Below are 19,293 nucleotides of genomic sequence, written 5' to 3' on the forward strand. Positions count from 1 at the left end.
GTCCTCTTCCCTTCTACCTCCCTGCCACAACCCACCCACACTAATGGCTTCAAGCAACTCCTTTTTCTTCCCCAAAAGTCTAACCCACCATGCGTTCCCCTAAAAGCCAATGTTTTCACATGGATTCCTGCCTTTCTCAGTGGTTGCACAAGCGCCTCCAGCTGTCTCCTCTTTCCTAACTGGTCTGAGATCTCTGGACTCAGAGAGCGAAGCCGAAGCCAGAAGCCCTCAGGAACTACACTGTGTGGTCAGAAGGACAGGTGAGAACAACTGGACTTCAAATCTAGCCCTGCCACTAAGTCCCACAGCCTTTGGGAGTTTCCGCCTGCAGAAACACCTGTTTTCTTATTGGGACCACGGGGAAAGGTCGTCAAACAGCGAGGAAGGAATTCATGCAAAGGGTAACCGCCTCTGGTGATCCATGTGGCTCTCGTGCAGTCGCTGCATTACAGCAAGCACACTGAGAAACACCGGTGAAGCCCAGGGCCGTGAGCAGCCTCTGGAGGCCAAACTTCCCCCGAGTCAGTCCTCCAGGCTGCCAGGAGCCCATGGTGCAGTGCGTGGGGTCTGGGGCCGCCCGGCTCACGGGGACCCTCCTGCACCACGATGCTGGCTACAGAGACGTCTCACAGCAGGTGCTTGTGAGATGATTTTAAAGACCTTCATGATCCCTTCCTGGATCCGTAACTATCAGACCAGCAAAAGTTTCAAAGAAATGGCCCTTCCCAGAAACATGCTTCCACATCTCATACTTATTCTCAGCAATCTCAAAACTGTTAATGATCAATTTCCCATTAAAAATGGGATTCTTTTGAGAAAAAGCAAACTACTGTCTCAGCTGTGTAGCCTTATAAGTGGGTCAAGGTTCTAGAAAGGGTGCTAGAGGAGTCAGGGCTAGGAAAGCACTAACAGGGCTGCTTTAAACAAGCACAGGGGGCTTCTTGAAGGGAGGGATGGGGCCCTCCAATAAAGCTTTCGTGGACTTTGAAAGTGGCAAAAATCCAGGTGAATTTCATAGAAGTATCAGTGCAAATTAACAACGTGCCAGCTTAACAACTCAATGTTAAGCTCCAACATTTAAAAAACAAGTAAAATAGGTTGGCTATACTTGTCCAAAGCAGTCAGTCAAGAGACTTATTTTTGGTTTAACAGTAACTAAAGCTCAAAATTTACTAAAGACTAAAGTGTAAGTCACACAACTTGGCACTGCACGACAGAAAGTGATCTTCAATTAAAAATCTATTGCAGGGTGCAAAAATATAAAAAAGAGTCAAGATGTGTGAGAAAAATTGATGTGCTTTAAAAAGCTCAAATATTCTACTAGAATAAAATTCTTGTTCTATGCTTAATCGGTTCCTTGGAATTTGTCAGAAAATAAACTCGAAAGCAAAACTATAGTACCTGAGCAGAACCACCTCTGGTCTGGTGGCACCAGCCTTGAGTTCTGCACAGACTCACACGTGTTAAATACCACTTGGGGCGCCATCCTTCAGAGCCCATCACAGCCCTAGCAACAGTGCGTGAGAAGTCAACGGAGTGGGAGAAGTTCAGGGAGGCGAGAGCAGGCCGCAGCGTGTGGGCTGGGTCTGAACCAGAACGGATGCACTGCCCAAGCCCTCCACCTTCCTGGGGGTGCTGCCTGCAGCTGCATCGGACCCAGGAGTGCGTCCCTGACTGCGGAACAAAGGGAAGGGTGAAGCCAACCAAGCCTAGGAGGGCACTCTCTGGGGAAGGAGGACGACTGTGGCCCCACTTCCGACTCACTGTCCGGGGGTTGCAGGGTGGCGGGCTCATCACCAGATCTGGCTAATGCACGTGCACCCTGGCGAGGGCTTCTCCATCTTGTCTGTGGATCACTGTCTCCTTCTTGTTCCCAATCATCCTCTGCCACTCAGATAAACACCTGAGTTTCCTGTGCAACTCAGCTCCCATTTGAATGCTCCTCGCTTCTTCTGGACGTCTTGTTACGACACCCCATTCTCCCTACCTCTGCTCGTGCTTCCTGAGGGCCAGCAGGACCCTAACTGCAGGAGGGGCACCCCTGGGGGCCAGAAGTCAGTCCTCTCACCCGCTTGTTTGTAGGTTAGAGAATCCTTAAATGGTGGTGTCTTGAACTTTGCAACATGAAGTACATGGTGTCTGGTGCGGAGGACTGGCGGGGGGGCTCACCTGTGGGGTGCGGGAGGCGCTGGGGCTGCTGGAGGCTGAGGACACCATGCTCACATTGGGGTTCATGCTGCGCTCACGCTCGTCCTGGTAGATGCGGTCCCGCTCCACCTCGGGCAAGTTGAGGAAGTTCTGCATGGCCCGCAGGTTCACAAGCAGGGACTGCGAGGCTGTCCGGGGATCCTCTTCCTTGCGCAGGATCTCCGACAGCAGCCCCTGGTTGGGGGCAGAAATGAGGGAGGGATCAGCCTTGCAGGGCCGCTGGCGCCCCTCAGAAACCCAGACTCACCCCCCGGCTCTCAGGCAACAGTCTGAGGGTGTGTCCACCACTGGATTTGGGGACCCCTGAATCTGACACTTTCTCACCCCCGAGGTAATCATCGGGTGTGCAGAGGCCCGCCAGCAAGGTAGGGCTGGAGAAGTCTCCAAGCTGCAATTACCACCAGGTGCCTCCTACAAGTATTTCAGGAACTGTTAGAACTCTCTGCTTGAAACTGGGAATACTTGGCAGTCCTGCTCAGCTTCACAAATCTGCCAAGTTTGGTAAATTTAGTTCCGACATTTAAACAGTATGGGAGATTTACATCGATTTAAAAAAAAAGTTTGGCTGAATTTCTGTGTGACCGGCCACTGGTTTCAATACACACGTTTTTCATGGCAGGAAAAGAAAAAGACAAGGCCAACGGCTACACCTGGCACTGCACTGTGGGATGCCCCAACACCACACACCGCAGCATCTGTGCCTCGGTGCCGGGGACACCGGCCTTAGCTGAGGTGCCACGGGGCGGCCCAACCCCACCGCCGGGCAGGGAGGACGTGGCTGGCAGCCTGAGGAGCTGGGGCTCAGCTCCTGGTTGGATGTGTGACTCGTCCAAACAGCAGGCCTCAGACAGGAAATGAGTGTTTTCGTGAGCTCTAATGACAGAGAACACACAAAGAAAAGTAAAATGGTGCCAAGATTAAGTGGCAGAGACTCCAGAAAAGAGCAGAAGCCCAAAGTGGGGAAGAGCAGCATGGTGGGCAGAGCCAGATCCACCTCTACCCCACACGTGCAGGGCTCTCACCCGCATCCAGCCTGCATCGGTGCGGGGCAGGACCTGGCTCCCAGGAAAAGGCCACCGCATGCCCGGGTGGCCAGAGACCTGCAGCCTACGATGGTAGAGACCTTTCAGGGGAATAAGGTCTTAGAGTACTGAGGAGGCAAAGCTGCCCACAGGGGCATGCGGCACACAGCGTGCAGCACCCACGGACGCAGCCAGTGGACACCGCAGCCCAGGACCTCACTGTGAGGACCACGGGTGGGCAACCACCCTGGGAGAGCACTGTAGCTCGGGCACAAGGCTGCGCTGACTAGGGGACTCCTAAGGAACGCTGGGAACAGCCAGGGCTAGAGCAGTGTGTGTGTGTGTGTGTGTCTGTGTGTGTGTGTGTGTGTGTGTGTGTGTGTGTGTGCGCATGTGCACGCCATACAAAACATGGTATACAATGAAAAGAGTGTAAGATTAATATATGTGCACGTATATGTGTGTATGTCCATATGTGCTCAAGGAAAGAGCATGGCAGAATATATGTGCGTAGATACCTACAGGTGAAATTGTTCTAAGAAAAATTCAGATTTCTCATCATGCTTTCTGAAGCAACAAGTGAGACATCTGTCTTCCAGAAAGTATTAGGTAATCCAGATATTGATTCTTTTCTAAAATTACAAGTCAGTTCTGTTTTAAGATACCCTACTTTCCGCTTGCACTGAGCAACCTGAAATTCTCATAATGGATTTGTTCTAAAGATGAAAAAAAAAAAAACCCTATAGGTGGAGAATCAAGCAGGCAGTGGATTTTTCCACTATCAGCAAAACATTGAGACTGATATTTTCTAAGCCTTATTTAATAATGAGCCGTGCATAAAAGGAATAAATTGGTCTTAAAATATTTCCAAATATTACAATTTGAAGTTTTAGGAACAACAGGAAAATATACTCTGATAGCTATTATGAGAGTCACTCTGGATATCTCAAAAGCAAAGATGAAACGATTCCTCCCCCATGAAATTACTTTCATAAGTTATAGAGCATATTACAACTAAGACCCTGCATACGAAGTCATGACATAACAAAAACTATTGCTCTAATAGACCACAGCTCGAAACTGTAAGTTCACGGATTCCCAAAGCCCAGTCAAGAGTATGGGATGTTTTAATTGCTTCTCATTTGAGTTACTGTGGTCTTTCACTCTCAAACTGGACAGACCCTTCCTCTGCATTTTCAACATGCTGGACAACCTTCTAGGAAACTGGCCCACTCCTAAGGCAAATGCAGAGCAGCACCCTGAGGAGACAGTCACGTAGAGATGTGGTAGAGCGCTGCTTCCTGAGATCCATTCGCCTTACTGAGGTCTCAGCCCCGCGAGGTGGCCTGCACTGCCAGGGGAACGCGGTCCAAGTCATCATCTAAGCTCTCCTCTGTGGCACTGCGGCCGCACAGCGGATCTTTCAGTAACAAGTGGCTAAGTGGAGGCCCGGAAGAGAAGGGTTCTGCTGGCGTGTCAGGTTTTATCTCTTTGCTTATGTGAGGTGCCTTTAATGTACATGGGGACGTTTTAAAAATGGAGTCCTCCTTCTGCAGGCTCACCTGTGTACGTAAATTTGTTTAGTTGGTTGAAAACCGTCAGGGGGGAAAATCACCGGAAAACCTATGATGTAACTCACACACACCCTGCATCGGCTGGTCTCATTAATGAGAAAAGTAAATGTTTACCATATTGCAACTGTCTTGGATGGAATGTAAATTAATAATTTATCTCACATAAATATTTCTAAAGCCCTTGCCACCCCATCAGCTGGCATTTTAATCATCCGCTGGCCGGGCAGGAGATGTCACTTACACACGGCACTGTGCCGCCTGCGCCATGGACAGCGAGGAGCAGCACCTGGGCACTGGGAAGACAGATGCGCATAGTGAGCAGCGAGGTCATGAATATGGAGAAGGTGCAAATGGAAGGAAATTAATGAAGTAACCAGGATACTGCTTATTAAACTTTCAGGCCAGGAATCGTACTAAAACATATCGAAAGGACTGAGTCAAGTGAATAAGGGTTTGCCTCATCCAAGGCAACAGAGCCCTCTCTGGGGGACATGGCCTCCGCCTCCTGGTGGGGCTGCAGGTGTGGACTGTGGGCCCCATGCAGAAGCCTGCAGGGTGGCCGTGGCTGATGGGCACTGGACTCCACAAGGGCTGCAGGAGGACAGCCTCACTCTAGCCTTTCCCTCCTACCGATGGGCTGCTGGGCCAAGCGTCAAAGCCCTTGCAGCACAGCAGAGGAAGTATGTGTTTGGCAAAAAACTCACGAAGAGCAACCCAACTGGGCTGTAAACTGTGCAGTGGCGACGCAAGGCTGACGCGCCTGCAGGATGGCAGAGGCAGTGGACCTTGGCACACATGCCAGCGGCCGGCTGTTTGGATCAATGAAAGCTCTAAAAGGTTCTCCAACCCTGATATGGGCTGTTTCCACACATGAAACAAGGAAGGTGAGTAATTTTTAAAGTGAAAAAACTCACATCCATAGTTTTGCTTTTAGATAAGCAGTATTTCTTTGTAATGTATCAAATAAGCTGACAGTCTCTACATCTGCACTTTCTGGTGATGTGTTTTCGGTTCCCACACTTCACCAGCAAGGTGTGCAGTCTGCCCCACACTGTCCGTACACGTGACCCATGGCGACACTCAGAACTCCTGGGAATGTCCCGTAACCAGCTCCTAATGTCTATTTTGGGCATCTGTATCACTTCCGGTGACGCTGGCCCTGTCGGACAGCAAGGGACCAGCCACTCCACGCTGATTCCAGGAACACGGAGTCTGAGCCCTTCAAGTGCCTGGGCCCCCGGGGCACAGCGGGGCCACACTGACTGCACTTTCACAGATGACCTCTCTTCCCGGCCCTCCACTGTTGGCAGCCTCTCTGGATCAGACTGTATCTCTTCACAGGAAGTCTAGGGAGACACCAAACCAGTGATGGCAAATGTTTTAGCGCTTTTGATGATACCAACAGTGGCACACATGACATGGGTTCACCACTGGTGCCCTAACCTGGACTCTCCAAATGGCCACAGAGGGGCCTTTGGGCTCAGCATGCTAGCCATGAAGCAGGGACAAGGGCACCAGGAATCTGCTTCCTATTTCTCCCTGGGTACGGAGCTGAGAGACAGACCCTCTTCAGGGAGGACAGGTCTCAGAGTAACAAGTGAAAAACAACAGCATCACAAATACGCAGGAGCTGGTGCCACCCTAGCGAGGAGGAGCCACACGCCCTTGGGGCAAAGGAGGGACTGTGACTCTTATGAGCAGAGAGGACACAGGACCAGGTGGGGCGAAGAGGGCCCGGCAGCCACAGACACGTCAGGAGGAAAGAGAGCACCCTACTCAGATACAAGGAGCTCGTCCCCGAAAGCAGGACTCCAAGCCACAGCCGAGGTTCTCGTGGCCACGCTCTCCACGGCTGCGGTGCTCACCACGCAGTAATGCACACTGCCCCCAAATGAAGTGATATTAGGTAATCTGCACAGCCTTTTTGTCACCTGCAACAAATTAGGCTTTCAATATGCAAAACATCTTCCTTCCAGAAAAACAAATGATCGTGATTCCACTTAATTGTAATTTAATGAGGCATAATTTATTTTTTAAAGTGATATCCACCAGGTGTGCAGCAGGGAAAGAGGCCCAGACAAACCTCAGCTTCCCTTTAGAAAAAGAATCTGACTGGCTGGAGACTGTTTTCATGCCTGTGAATCACGTTTTTCTCTGTGGCCACTGAAGTGGGAGATAAACACAGTGGCTGGCAGTGTTCACGTCTTCATCGGAATGAACACCACTGAGGTATCTCTATTCAAAAAGTACCACACAGAGAAACAGGCCAGCGCTTTGGGCTAACGCGAGCCAGGGAGACAGCAGTGTCACAGGGACCCAGAGATGGCACCTGAGGGTGCTGCCGACCCAACAGCAAACTCCCACTCCGAACTCCCCACTTCCCGAAACACAGGCAGGGTGAGTTGGGAGAAAGCCCAGCACCCTGACATAAGTCAATCACTGATTCTGGGGCGTGAATGGACTGCACATTGTGTTTAAAGGCAATCGTCCTCAGAAGTCAGGTTATAGCTCTTTAAAGACTCAAGAGGCAAAGTTTATAATGTAGGCGTGAGTCTGAGGATGCATTCAGTTTGCAACTATGTCTGGATTTTAACAAGTGGCATCATAACCAATCAGCAAGGATGAACAAATCACCTGTACCCTCACCATGTAGATTAAGATCACAGAGGGTCAGGTCGAAGAAGAGGCTTTGGCATCCACTGGAGTCTGCTCAACACCCTGTCGCTGAGTGGTCACCTGGTGCACTCTTCCCTTGGAATGGAGGAAGGAGGGAGGGGAGGGGAGGGGAGGGGAGGGGAGGGGCAGAGGAGGGGAGAGGGAAGGAGAGGCTGATTGGCTGCTTTCCTCCCGTTCTTCATGCTTACCGGTTAGCCTTCATTTTCACACAGTACTGGAATGTTTCACACAGGTACCAAGAGCAAAACCCTGGTTTCCTCTCAAGAAGCCAGATAATCCCAAGTTCCCAGCCACATCTCCAGGAGGGAACACGAGCTCGCGCAGCCGTGGGCTCCAGGGCGGGCTCCATGGGGAACTACAGCTGTGCCCATCCACATCTGACCCAGCCAAAATGTCTCCCTGGCACCCCAGCCCCTCTTCCTTCTAGACGGTCCTGAGCTATTTCTTCCTCAGCTCATGAACACAAACACGTTTCCGTGGTGCCTACATTCGCAATCCACAACTGTGAAATGCTAAAAGCACTCCCCACCCCACGCCACCCCCAGGGCACTGCTCAGGCTCAAAGCCAAAGCACTCAGTCTGATTTGAATAAAGTGTATACAGGGCACAACAATGACAATTTGATTTTTATTATTAAAAATGATGTGTTGAGTCCTCAAAGAAAATGCCATTATTGCATTAGTTTAATAAAACCTCTCTTTTATTACAGTATTTCTTTATTAGGGAAGACAGCCTATGCAACTGGCCTGCTGTAGGACTAGGTGGGCACAGCTGAGTATCTGAGGGGAATTAATGAGCTCTGCAAACACAAAGCACATCTACCAGCCATGTCTGCGGGCGACGACACTGCAGTGCTGTATTTCTCAGCACGCTGGCGGCCTGGGTGCAAAGGCACTGTGTATACACTGCAGGCAGACAGAACTTTCTCCCTGGTTTGGACTGAGATGACGCAAAGGCACTGGCTCCCCGTCATGCTTGCGTCACTGCTTTTCGATCAGGTCCCTGAGGGTGTCCTCCCACCACATGCACCACTGTGGGCAGAAGCCCCGTCCTCCGTGCTCGCTGCCGGCTGATGATGCGTGAGAACCCAGTAGGCTCTCGAGCACTAAGTGCTTTGCTTTTGTTTCTGGGAGCAGCGGTCCTGTCCTGCTGGAACTGCTGGTGGCCAGCCATGCCTGGCACGCTACACACTCTGGGCCTGACTCACACTGTTCTCCACATCTTCCCTTCAGCCTACAGAAAATGACAGCAGGAGCTGTATTTGGGGTCAATGCAAACTCCATTTTTTATATACAGTGCTATTTTTATTGCATTATATCCAGCACATAAATATTCTCTGCACCCTAAATCCGCAATTTATGACAAGCGCTTCCTCTGAGCTACCCGATCACTGATCACCGCACCAGTGGTCACGGAGAGTAAACACCCTCGCTGTGCTCCTGGTCCCTCCTCGTTCATGGTCATTAGAAAGTGCGAAGGCCCAGAACAGGCCACGCACGACCCCATCGAAGTTTTCTAAACACACTAGCGCCCCAAGGGGAAAGCAGAGAACTGAACAAGCTCCCTCTGGCAGCGTGTTAGCGGCAGAGCTGTAGCTCGGCACATCCGCGGATTCCACTCACACCTCGAGTACCTGGCACCGTGAGGCTGCACACACAGAGTGCTGGGCCTGGCGGTCCCGAGCTTCCAGGAGAGTTCCGTGACACAACTGTTGGCGCTCTGCCCAAAAACTACTAGCTTTGGCTACTTTGTCAAAACATTGGCAAAAACACGTCTTCCCAAAAACAAAACAAAAGCAAACCAAAAAATACATTTATTGACTATTTATATCTCCAGAGCATTAGATGCCTTTAAACACAAGCAAAGCATTCTATGAACACATGAGCTGACTTGGTCCCGAAGCAGCGACAGCACCGTTCTTTCTCACTCAAGTATGTCTGCCTTCATCTCCCCCGCTTCTTAGGCCAAAAGGACCCGCTTTTCCGCACACACGGGCACACCTTGGTGCTCGGCGTGCTGCGGGCCTGTCGGTGGGAAAGCCTGCCTTCCCCAAAGAGGGGCTTGTGTCTTTCACCCACTCCTCTGCCATAGCAAAACCAACCTCGGATGATGTCCTTATGGGTGTCAGGCTGAAGCCAACCTCACTGGGTTCAAAACTGGCCTCTACTTGATCAACAGCCAGTGAATCTCCCTGAGGCCCAGTGACCTCCCCTGGGAAACTGCCGTCACTGTCCTGCACTGGGTCCCCTTGAGCTGTCAGGGCCCACCCTGAATACACTGTGACTACGAGCTCACAACAGCATAGGTGAGCACCACTGTGGCCCTGGTGCAGTCTCAGAACTCTGAATAAACGTTTGTTAAGTGGGATAAATAAATGCCTAGCATATCCAAGGACAGCTCTTACTTTACATTTTCAGCTTTAAATATGCAAAGCACTTTAAATCATTTCAAATGGGCCTTAATTCTATCACTGTTTAAACACGAGTCATAGTCATAAAGTTAATTTATCAAAACAACACTTTTTGGGGATTTGGCTCAGTGGTGTAAGTGCCTGCCTGGCAAGAGCAAGGTTGTGATTTTGATCCCTGGTACCAAAAACAGAACATTTTTTTATAACAAAATTGAAATACCTGGGCTAAAAAGGAGCAGATTTCAATTTCAAACGCAATGTGAATGTGGCTTCATGATGGCATCTTTCTTTTGTGAAGACTGTGTTAGAAATGTACAGCTATCACTTGATTCCTTCATGATGGCAACTCTTTCTGGGGTAAGATGTTTTATTTACAGTTCTCTAATGGGTGGTGATGCTGAACATTTCTTCATGTATTTATTGGCCACCTGTATTTTTTCTTCTGAGAAGTATCTATTCATTTCAGATGATGACCATTTTTATTGGCGAGGGGATCTAACAAATGCTGGCGTGGCTGCAGAGAAAAATGAACCTTCTATATTGTTATTGGGAATGTAAACTAGTACAACCACTATGGAAATTAGTGTAAAGATTCCTCATAAAACTAAAACTAAAAATTCCATTTGAGCCTGCTATTCCCATTTTAGGTGCTTTCCCAACAGAGTTAAAGACCTCATTTTACAGTGGTCCAAGCATGCCTATGTTTATAGCAGCACAATTCAAAATTGCTAGATCTTGGGTGCAGCATGCACGTCCATCAAAAGGTGAACAGGTAAAGAAAATGTGGTATTATCCACACACCGGAGCACTACTGTACCACACAGCAAGATGACCTGGAGTCCTCTGAGGCACTTTGAGGCCATAATGCTAAGTGGAGTAAGTCAGAGGGGCAAGCCTAAACACCACATGGCTTCTCTTACAGGAAAAGTTCAAAGTATCAACAAAGAGCAAAATAAAAAGTAACAGGAAGCAGGAAGCCAGCTTTCTCCAGTGGGGAGGGGAGCAAGAGGCAGAGAGCGGAGGCAGTGAAAAAGGAGTAAGTCGTGTTCTGCCCACGAACCCACTCCACGCGAGGGGCGGAAACACGAGGTGCTGCAAACACGGACACGGAACAGAAGGAACGGCAGCAGCTGTTGAACTGTCGATGTAGATGCCAAACCTGCAGTGACACCGAAAGAAACCAGCAAGCTCCAACTGCCTTCAAGTTGGCTCTGAACAAACACGCACTTAACGGGCCAAACGGTCACTATTTCAACCAGTGATCGTGACTGGGACACTCCCGTATATGGCTTAAACATGCTGTGGTGGGTGTGTGTAAGTAATGAGACTTACAGTAACTCTCCTTGTATTGCTCTTGTGAAAACTATACTTTACTTTTGAAATCCCCCAGGATGGGCAAGTGGCTAAATAACGGAGAAGTAGACTTTCACACTGAAAGCCCCCACCCTGCACAAAACAAGGCCGTCACGCCCTGCTGCAGAATGGTGGAAAGCCGTGAAACTGTCAGCCAAAGGGAGTCCGCTTTACTTTGTGTGAAAATGGAGAGACTGGAGGTTTCCACGCGGAGTCCTGTGACTGGTTTCCAAAGATGCTGCCTTGGTCAGGAAGGAAACAGGGCGGCGGACCACAGGACATCGTGAGCAGAGAAAACGAAACCCTCCTCACTTTCTCCTGTTTCCCACCACGACTTCCGTTTCAGGTGGACGGAGGAGGTCGGCAGCTGCTCAATCAATCAGCTGGCCCTTTACCCACAGCCAGGGCACCGCTTAGCCCCCTGACCCACCCGATCTGTGGTCTTTTGCCTGAGACACCCCAAAAGGTGCTCGGTGGCAACAACTTACATGTGCAGGAGGAGCCAAAGTGAGCCGGCTCCTCAGGACCAACCTCAAGCCACCTAGTAACAAGACACTGCTATCTCGGGCGGTATTAATATTACTATGATCTTTAAATCTACGAATTCAGGCCAGTGATTCTGAAATGAAAGCTGGCTTATTTTATGAGGCAGCAGGATCATCTCTTCCTACTTTATTAATTTATCGTCCTGAAATCAAAAGAGGGGACATTATTGACTCTAAAACTCAATAACACGTCCAGGCCTGTTCGGCAGCACTTCATATTGGCAGCCCCTTTCTGTGGGCGGGCGCCCTCCCCTCCCAGGCCTTCCTGTCGGTTTATAACCGGCTCACTGGACCATGGAAGCCGAGACCCTGCGAGGCTCATTGTGCTCCCTGACTCTGAGACCTGAGAGCACCCGTTTCTTTCCTGGGGGCTGAGAAATAATGGTGACTGAGACCGGATACTGGTGACAATGAATTCCTGGTGTCTTGGAGGCCAAGTTTTCTACAAACATAAACTGTATGCATCATTAAATTGTGTCTATCTTTGGGTAACAGTATGTAGAAATCAAACAAAGAAATTAACAGGCTAGTTTTGTTCCCAAGCTCAGACTCTCAAGTTTGGAAGCCAATATTTCGTTGTGAGGCTGCACCCCTCTCTCTGACAGTGCCACTGCCAAACGAGACGTTTAGCAAGCTCTTCTGCACTCTAACTTTACGAATGTGGCCATGCACATCCTGCAAACATCGTCTCAGTAGAGAGCAGGGCAGAATGCCACGTCACTTCATGCAAAAGCATTTACATTTCCAGCAGCTGACCTGTTGGCTAACTTTTCTGATACATCACTTTATCTAATTTTCCAATCCGCTGAAATCATCTCCAGTTGCTGAGTGACTTCATAAACTGTATTTATGATCTTGGTCTTAAGTTTCTTCAAATTATGTGGCTTTGATGAGTAAACTACAGATTTTTTTTTTTTTGCAAAGTCTCATAATAAGAAGTGGTCAAATGAGGACCGATCAACACAGTAATTCTTGAAGGGTTTTGTGGACCCTGCACTCTCCTGCATGTGGGTGGGGCACTCCATGTCCTCCCCCCAGACTCTGGCCAAGGCTGCAAGGGGCTAATGCTGACCTTCACTGGCCAAGCAAGGTCATTATGAGGAGTAAGACCCATGGTTATAAAAGCACAAAATAACCTGCAAAATGCACCTGTGCTTCAGCCGAACCCTTATTTCTAAGCATCGGCCAGCAGAACAAGCCGAGACACGAGAGGAAGCTGTAGTTCTCTGAGGTAGCACTGCAGGGGACAGCACACCACATTAATGAGGCACGTGTCGTTTCTGCTCAGGAAACTCTTGCTGTGGATTCCCACAGGGGCTGCTTCCTGAGCCTGCGACCAGAGTCCAGGGACAGCGGGACACACACAGCCTCTCCTGGATTTAGCCTCACTTGGATCATGGATTCCTCTACTTCATTTACCAGATTCACACCGATAGAGGGAAGGTCTCCGAGGACAGGCGAGGCGGCAAGCGGGAATCCCTGACATAAGAGGTATAGGTCAGTGGAGTTCTAAACAAACGAGAGCAGAGTCTGTCTGGTAAGGAAGATTCACCATACATATTTTATGAACAACTGCTTATCATGGGTCACTAGACAGCAGGGACATTAAGTCTTTTAGATTCTGCCACCAGCCTGTCACACTGGCACAGGCTCTGATTAACTTTTTTATGTCCACACTGGAGCAAGAGGCAGAGGCTGAAGAGCCTCCTAATCACACTGTGAAGACACACAGATACAAACCCAGAGACAGCGGTCCAGCAGCTCCGCTGCGCTCACACACCCTGCACGTGGAAGCGGCTGGCACCGGCCGCTCAGTCACAAGGAAGGAAGCAGGGGTGTGAAGGGGCAGGTCACACCCTCCTGCCTCCTCAAGCTCGCCCTCTGCGACAGAGCAAGGGACAGGCCCAGGGCAGAGCTGCTGGAGGCCCCAGGTCTCCGTGAGAACCCTCCAGGCGCAGCTCTCAGGCGCTGGGCGTGTGCCTGTCTTGTTCTGCCTCTCTCCCACCTTGCCATTGGTCCATCCAGACACTAACAGTACCTACAATGAACCGCACAGCTAGAGACCAGGTCCACAGTACAATGGTGAAAAGTTCAGAGAGAAACTGCTAGTAAAACATCTCACGCCAGCTCCATGAAGTGTATGGCTGCTACTGTGTGCAAAGAATGGACGGACAACTGAGGCTGCTTTATTCAAATGTAAAGTGGGCCGGCACCAGCCAGGACCTCCACTCTGGCACAGGAGCCAGTGCTGAGATGACAACTCCTCCAAGTATCTGCTAGCAAGGGCTTCCCAGGCCAGGCCAGGGGGCCCACTGAGAAGCCAGACCGGGATGGCCCCGTCCTGCACAGTGGTCCCCCGAGGACAGAGACCAGGGAGCTGCTGTCACCTCTCGGCACGAGCTCCCGAGGCTGGACATTCCTAGCTCCCTGTCCTGTCCCAGTGAGAGCTGAGCAAGCTCCGCAGCCCGAGGGGCTCCAGAGGGCGAGGCAGGGCGGGCATCGCAGCCACTCCAGCTCACACAGCGCCAGAGGTCAGCACTGAGGACGGCTCACCCTGGTTTCCTCCCTGTGCTCCCTGGCAGGAAGAGCAGGGCCCCTCATTACTGAGGACCAGGACAGACAGGCCTCTGCCCGTGCCGCACACCCACGGCTGTGCTGCCTCCGACCTGCACCCTGTCCACTCTCACCCCGAGTGTGTGGCTCCAGCTCCTGTTCCTCGTTTGCATAGCACACGTTTTTATTAACAAAACCGAGAGAAACCTAAGGAAGACACCGCTCCGAGAGCAGCCCTGACCTCCCAGCGCAAGGCTGAGGTGTCCTCTCAGCAAACAGGTGTTTCTGTTTTTAAAAGAGCTCGTTGTGAAAACACACTGTGTGAGAAGCAGGCTCCTGGAGACTGGAGACTGCTGTGCACTGCTGAGTGGCCGCACTCGCGCCCACCAGGGATCTGGTGATGGCTTCTGTGGCATTTCCCAGTGTTCACCACACCTGGAGTTTTTTCATCTGGAAATCTTATGTGTGAAAAAGTAGAAAGACAGGGCTTTTTGTTTACAATGTTAGCTGTATTTATGCGTGTTTCCATATGATTTGAGCTTGTACTCCTAGCCAAATTTCTTCTAAATAAAATGACGCACAATTCAGGAAATAAACTGTATGGTGACATGTATCAAAATGCTTTTTGCTGAATCTGATGAGGCATGAGGTCTAGAGATCATAGACCATTTCTAGAAAATACTCAAGCCTCTGAGGACAGCTACACAGCAGTACAGGAGCTGAGCAGGAGACGGGTTGCAAGCATTAGGTGTCCCGCAAGTACTTGGTGTGACAGGGAAAAAAGTCACAATTCTTTTCTACTCAAAGATGAACAATTCACTTTATGTATAACTGTGATCCACAATACAAATTATGGTGTCACCCTCAAATGCCTAAAGAAAAGCGGCCTCGTCACCTGGAAGCCTGGGGGCAGCTTGGGCCCAGAGCACCCTCATGCCCGCCTCACAGTCTTGGTCTCCCTGAGCAGCAGAACCCAGGTGTCCGCTGACCTCCGGCTCAAGTTCAAACTGTGTCACTCTGTCAATATCTGGATTAGGCTGGGCTTTATACACAACAGGTTAGGATCCCAGAGGGATGAAAAGCTTTCCCAAATTAAAAGCAGAATTTTAAAAGGAAATACTCATACATTCCTCTGCACTTTCCGTCCAATATCCTCAAGGCTGGCCCAGGAGCCCCAGCTCACGCTGATTGAAAGTGAATGTTTCTTGTTGTGTGTAGCCTCTTACACATTTAATGGCAGGGGAAAATAGTAAAATGTGTTCCATGCTTCAATTAGACCCTTTATAACATGGCACTTCAAAGATGGCAATGCCAAAGAAAAATCATTAATCCATAAAAGAGACAAAGAGGGCCATGCAGAAGACAGCCCTCCAGGAGCGCTGGCCGGCGGGCACCCTCCCGGTCAGGGCGCTCGGCTTTGGTCTTGCCTCACTGTGAGTCTCCAGGTCCATAGCAACACGAGCACGCCCTCCACTGCCCTGGGCCCACAGAGCTGTCGGCACAGCCGGGCAGTCTCTAGGCTCGAGGGCCCTCTTGTACCCATGAGCAGCAGGCACCAGCGCTGCACCTGGCGGAGCAGCGCCATGAAGCCCTGCTCCGGCCCCCAGTCCCAAACAGCGGATACCACCTCGGGACCTGGAGTCACAGGAAAGGAGCTGGCCAGCGGGGTCTGAGCCCGTGTGGCCTCCTGGCCTCTGGGCTCACTTCCGAGCTGACTGATGGACTCTGCAGCCAAGAACCCCAGGAGCAGCGACTCCCTCCAAGCTCTCCTGCGTGCTCAGGAGCCTCTTCCCACTGCAGCCTGCAGTCCCGCGCTGCGGACACTGGCGCCAGCACGGGGCTGGTCTCCTTACCAGCTCCTGCTGCTTCCCTTGGGCTGGAACGCCCAAACCACCTCACAAATGCTCTGAACTCACAGTGACCCCCAGTCACACTGGAGCTGTCCATGTGTGTGACCTCCTCTTCAGTGAGGAAAAGTCATCTGCTCTTATCTTCCAAAAATAATCCTTCTTGCTTCCTGCTTTTTGGCTTCTGTCTCCACCCTATGGAACTGTGCTCTGGAATCTCGCGGCCCACGGCCCATCCCTGACTTGGCTCTGAGCCTGCCCGGGCCCCCTGGTTCCCGTGCAGAGGGTCTGCTCACGTCCCACAGGTACTCACGGCTGTGCCCGTCCTACAGGTGCCTCGTCCTGCTCCCTGCCCTGAGTCTGTTCCAGAGCTGCTGGTTTCTCCCCTTCTGTCCTCCGGCTTTGTAAGAGACTTTCTAATGCCTTCAATAGTGTTTAGACAACTCTTAGGACCAGTCCTTACTTTTGAGGACTGTTTAAAATCTTCCTGAGACTGCGGGCAGCATTTTCAGGTCTCAGTCCCTAACCCTGACTATCACGAGAGGCGCACAAAGATTTCCCGAGATCTAATTCTGGCTGCTGCTGGTCACACCTGGCCATAGCTCACGCCCACACAAGACCTTGGCCCAGTGCTCAGGGCCGAGGTTCAAGGTTCTTAGCCCGGCACTGGTGTGTGCCTGCTGCCCGAGGGCATTGCTCTCCAACCTGACCAGCACCTACCGCCTCTGGCCTCCGACTCATGGTCTCCTTGGCGTTCCCTGCACTGCAGCAGCACCCGCCCATCTGCAGCTTGCCTCTCACGTTTCCCATAACCGTCGAGAGCTGACGTGTGCTTGAGACAAGCCACCACGCTCTGCAGCAGGCTGCTCCCAGACCTCTCCATCTGCGCAGAGCAGACTTCCCTTCAGAGCTTGCCGCACCCACCCTCCCACGTGCCCTCTCCCCAGCAGGGACCCACGACCACCTCTGCCTAGACCCCGACACGCGTCGCGCTGCTTGGCGCCGAGTACTCATCTGGCTCCCTGCTCCCTTCAGAGCCAGGGCCCTGGACTTAGTCCCTGCCCTTTCTGTTCCACACTGGACCTAGGTGGGTGTGTTCAGTGAGGTCCTCAAGTCAGCAGCATCAGTATCTCCTCCAAAATAAGAGTTTTACCTCAGACTAACACTCTGGGTGACACCCAGAAATCTGTTTTGTTGTTGTGAGACAGGGTCTCACAATGTAGTTCAGGCTGCCTTTGAACTATGTAGCCAGGCAGGCCGTGAACTCTCCTGTGTCAGCCTTTTGAGTGCTGGGATCACAGGCACGCGCCACCAGGTCCAGCTAAAAATCTGTGTTTTAAGAGGACCTCTGGATGACGCTGACACGCTCCAGGTTCAGACCCCTGATGGAAAAGAACAATTCACACAAATGGCCAGAGCCAGACACAACATGCAGGAGCGAGCTGTTCCCCTACCTGCACAGGATGCTTCTGAACGTTAAGAACTCTACCAGGCTTCTACCCATTATCAGTATGTTACACCTACACTCACATTTAAAGGGTTATAAAAATTACAGGAATTATGACATAATGATACTCTTTTTCTAAAGTTCAAAACAAGATAAACAACGGGTTGTTTGGGCACGCATAAGTAATTTACAATTAGTGCTTTTTTTTCCTAACCAAGGAATGGTAACAGTAAAATCCAAGACCAAGTACACACCCAGGAAAAAGTAAAGGATGCACCCAGACCCAAACCCCCATGATACCCTGGGTCCTGGTTCCGTGGTCGGTTCCGAGATGTTCATCCTGTTACAGGTGTGAACTAACTAGTTATATCGACTCATGCATGGATAGGCCTGAGGATTACTAACCCAAGGGCATGGGTGTCACAACCTCTGCCTAGACGGCTCTGGCTCTGGGCCTCCAGCAACCCCACATGCGACGGTACCTGTGTGCGGTTGAACGCCACTCTGGCGAACACAGCCTGGGACACGCTGGCCCGCTTGAGCTCATCTCGGACCTGCTGGTAGATGTCGGGAGAGACCTCCACGGAGGAGCTGGTGGGCTCCGGCTTGACTGCCCGGGGTATGGGCGGGTGGTTCAGGAACTGCTGGTTGATGGCCTGGGGGTGCTGGTGGGCCAGCAGGCGGCTGACGGCGATCTGCTGGTTGATCAGGTGGGCCATGGCGATCTGCTGCCGGACGAGCTGCGGGCTGAGCTGGGGCGAGAGGAGGCCAGGGCTCATGATGGGCTGCAGCGCGGGCACTTGGTTGCGAATGGGCGCACTGTGGTGCATTTGGCTGTGCGGAGACTGTTCACTGGTTTTCCCCAGGGAGGCCAGCTGGTTCATATTTGGTAAGTGCATTGGACGCTGGCCCAGAACACAATAGTCTGAAAGGTTTTCTCGTTCCACTCTTTCCACTGTTAAAGAGATTAAACATGGTAAGTCGTCATTATTTTCAGTATTTATCGTTAAACTGTGGAGCACTTGGCTATCATATTTTGATACAGTAACGACATTGATTTCTTTTCATATAAGGCTGAAGCCCCAGACACAAGTGAGTTATCCTCTCCTGCAAAATATTACAAAAGGATTTTTTTTGTAAAAGATACCAAGGAGGGCTGGGGATGGAGCTAGGTGGCAGAGAGCTCACTGAGCGTGGTAAGTAATACAAAGCAAGCAGACAGACGGATATGAAGGTCGGAATATCTGTCACTCCACTTTCCTAAACATTTAAAAGTAAGTGTCTTGATGAAAGTCAAGGCAGAAGCCACAGCCATTAGATTCTAAAGCTCCTTCCCAAACTGTCATGTGCCTTCCTTGTCATCTGGGTGACTGTCAGCCCCTTATCTTCTTGGTGTGGTTCAAGGTGTAGTCAAGGTCATCAGGAGAGGACGAGGACATCTCCTGCTGAATTAATGAAAACCTTCCAATGCAAACTGCACACAAATACTGGCACCCAGCTCTGGAGGTGATCACAGGAAATGCCCACCACTCCTCGGCACGCCCATTCATCACATCCGGGAATCTCAGGGATGTGACACGCGTGAGACAAGGAGAAGTCTCCAAGACTAACAGCGTCACCTGGACTGGTCACTACATGGGCTAGTTACTTGATTACCT

General features: G+C 50.9%; 1 protein-coding gene across 5 annotated transcripts in view; it reads right to left on the minus strand.

Moving 5' to 3' along the window:
* The window catches only part of Satb2 (SATB homeobox 2), a 142,565-nt gene that overhangs the window by 39,041 nt on the left and 84,231 nt on the right, over positions 1 to 19,293 (minus strand). For all 5 annotated transcript variants that reach the window (XM_063259515.1, XM_063259518.1, XM_063259516.1 and 2 more), the window contains 2 exons: positions 18,118 to 18,590; positions 2,170 to 2,382 (listed from right to left, as the gene is read on the minus strand). In XM_063259515.1, coding sequence (XP_063115585.1) covers positions 2,170 to 2,382; positions 18,118 to 18,590 — 686 coding nt within the window. The remainder of the gene's footprint in view (positions 1 to 2,169; positions 2,383 to 18,117; positions 18,591 to 19,293) is intronic.

This window comes from Cavia porcellus, unplaced genomic scaffold (genome assembly GCF_034190915.1).
Source record: "Cavia porcellus strain 051 isolate PalLab524CR breed Dunkin Hartley unplaced genomic scaffold, mCavPor4.1 scaffold_12, whole genome shotgun sequence".
Classification (NCBI taxonomy): Eukaryota; Metazoa; Chordata; class Mammalia; order Rodentia; family Caviidae; genus Cavia; species Cavia porcellus.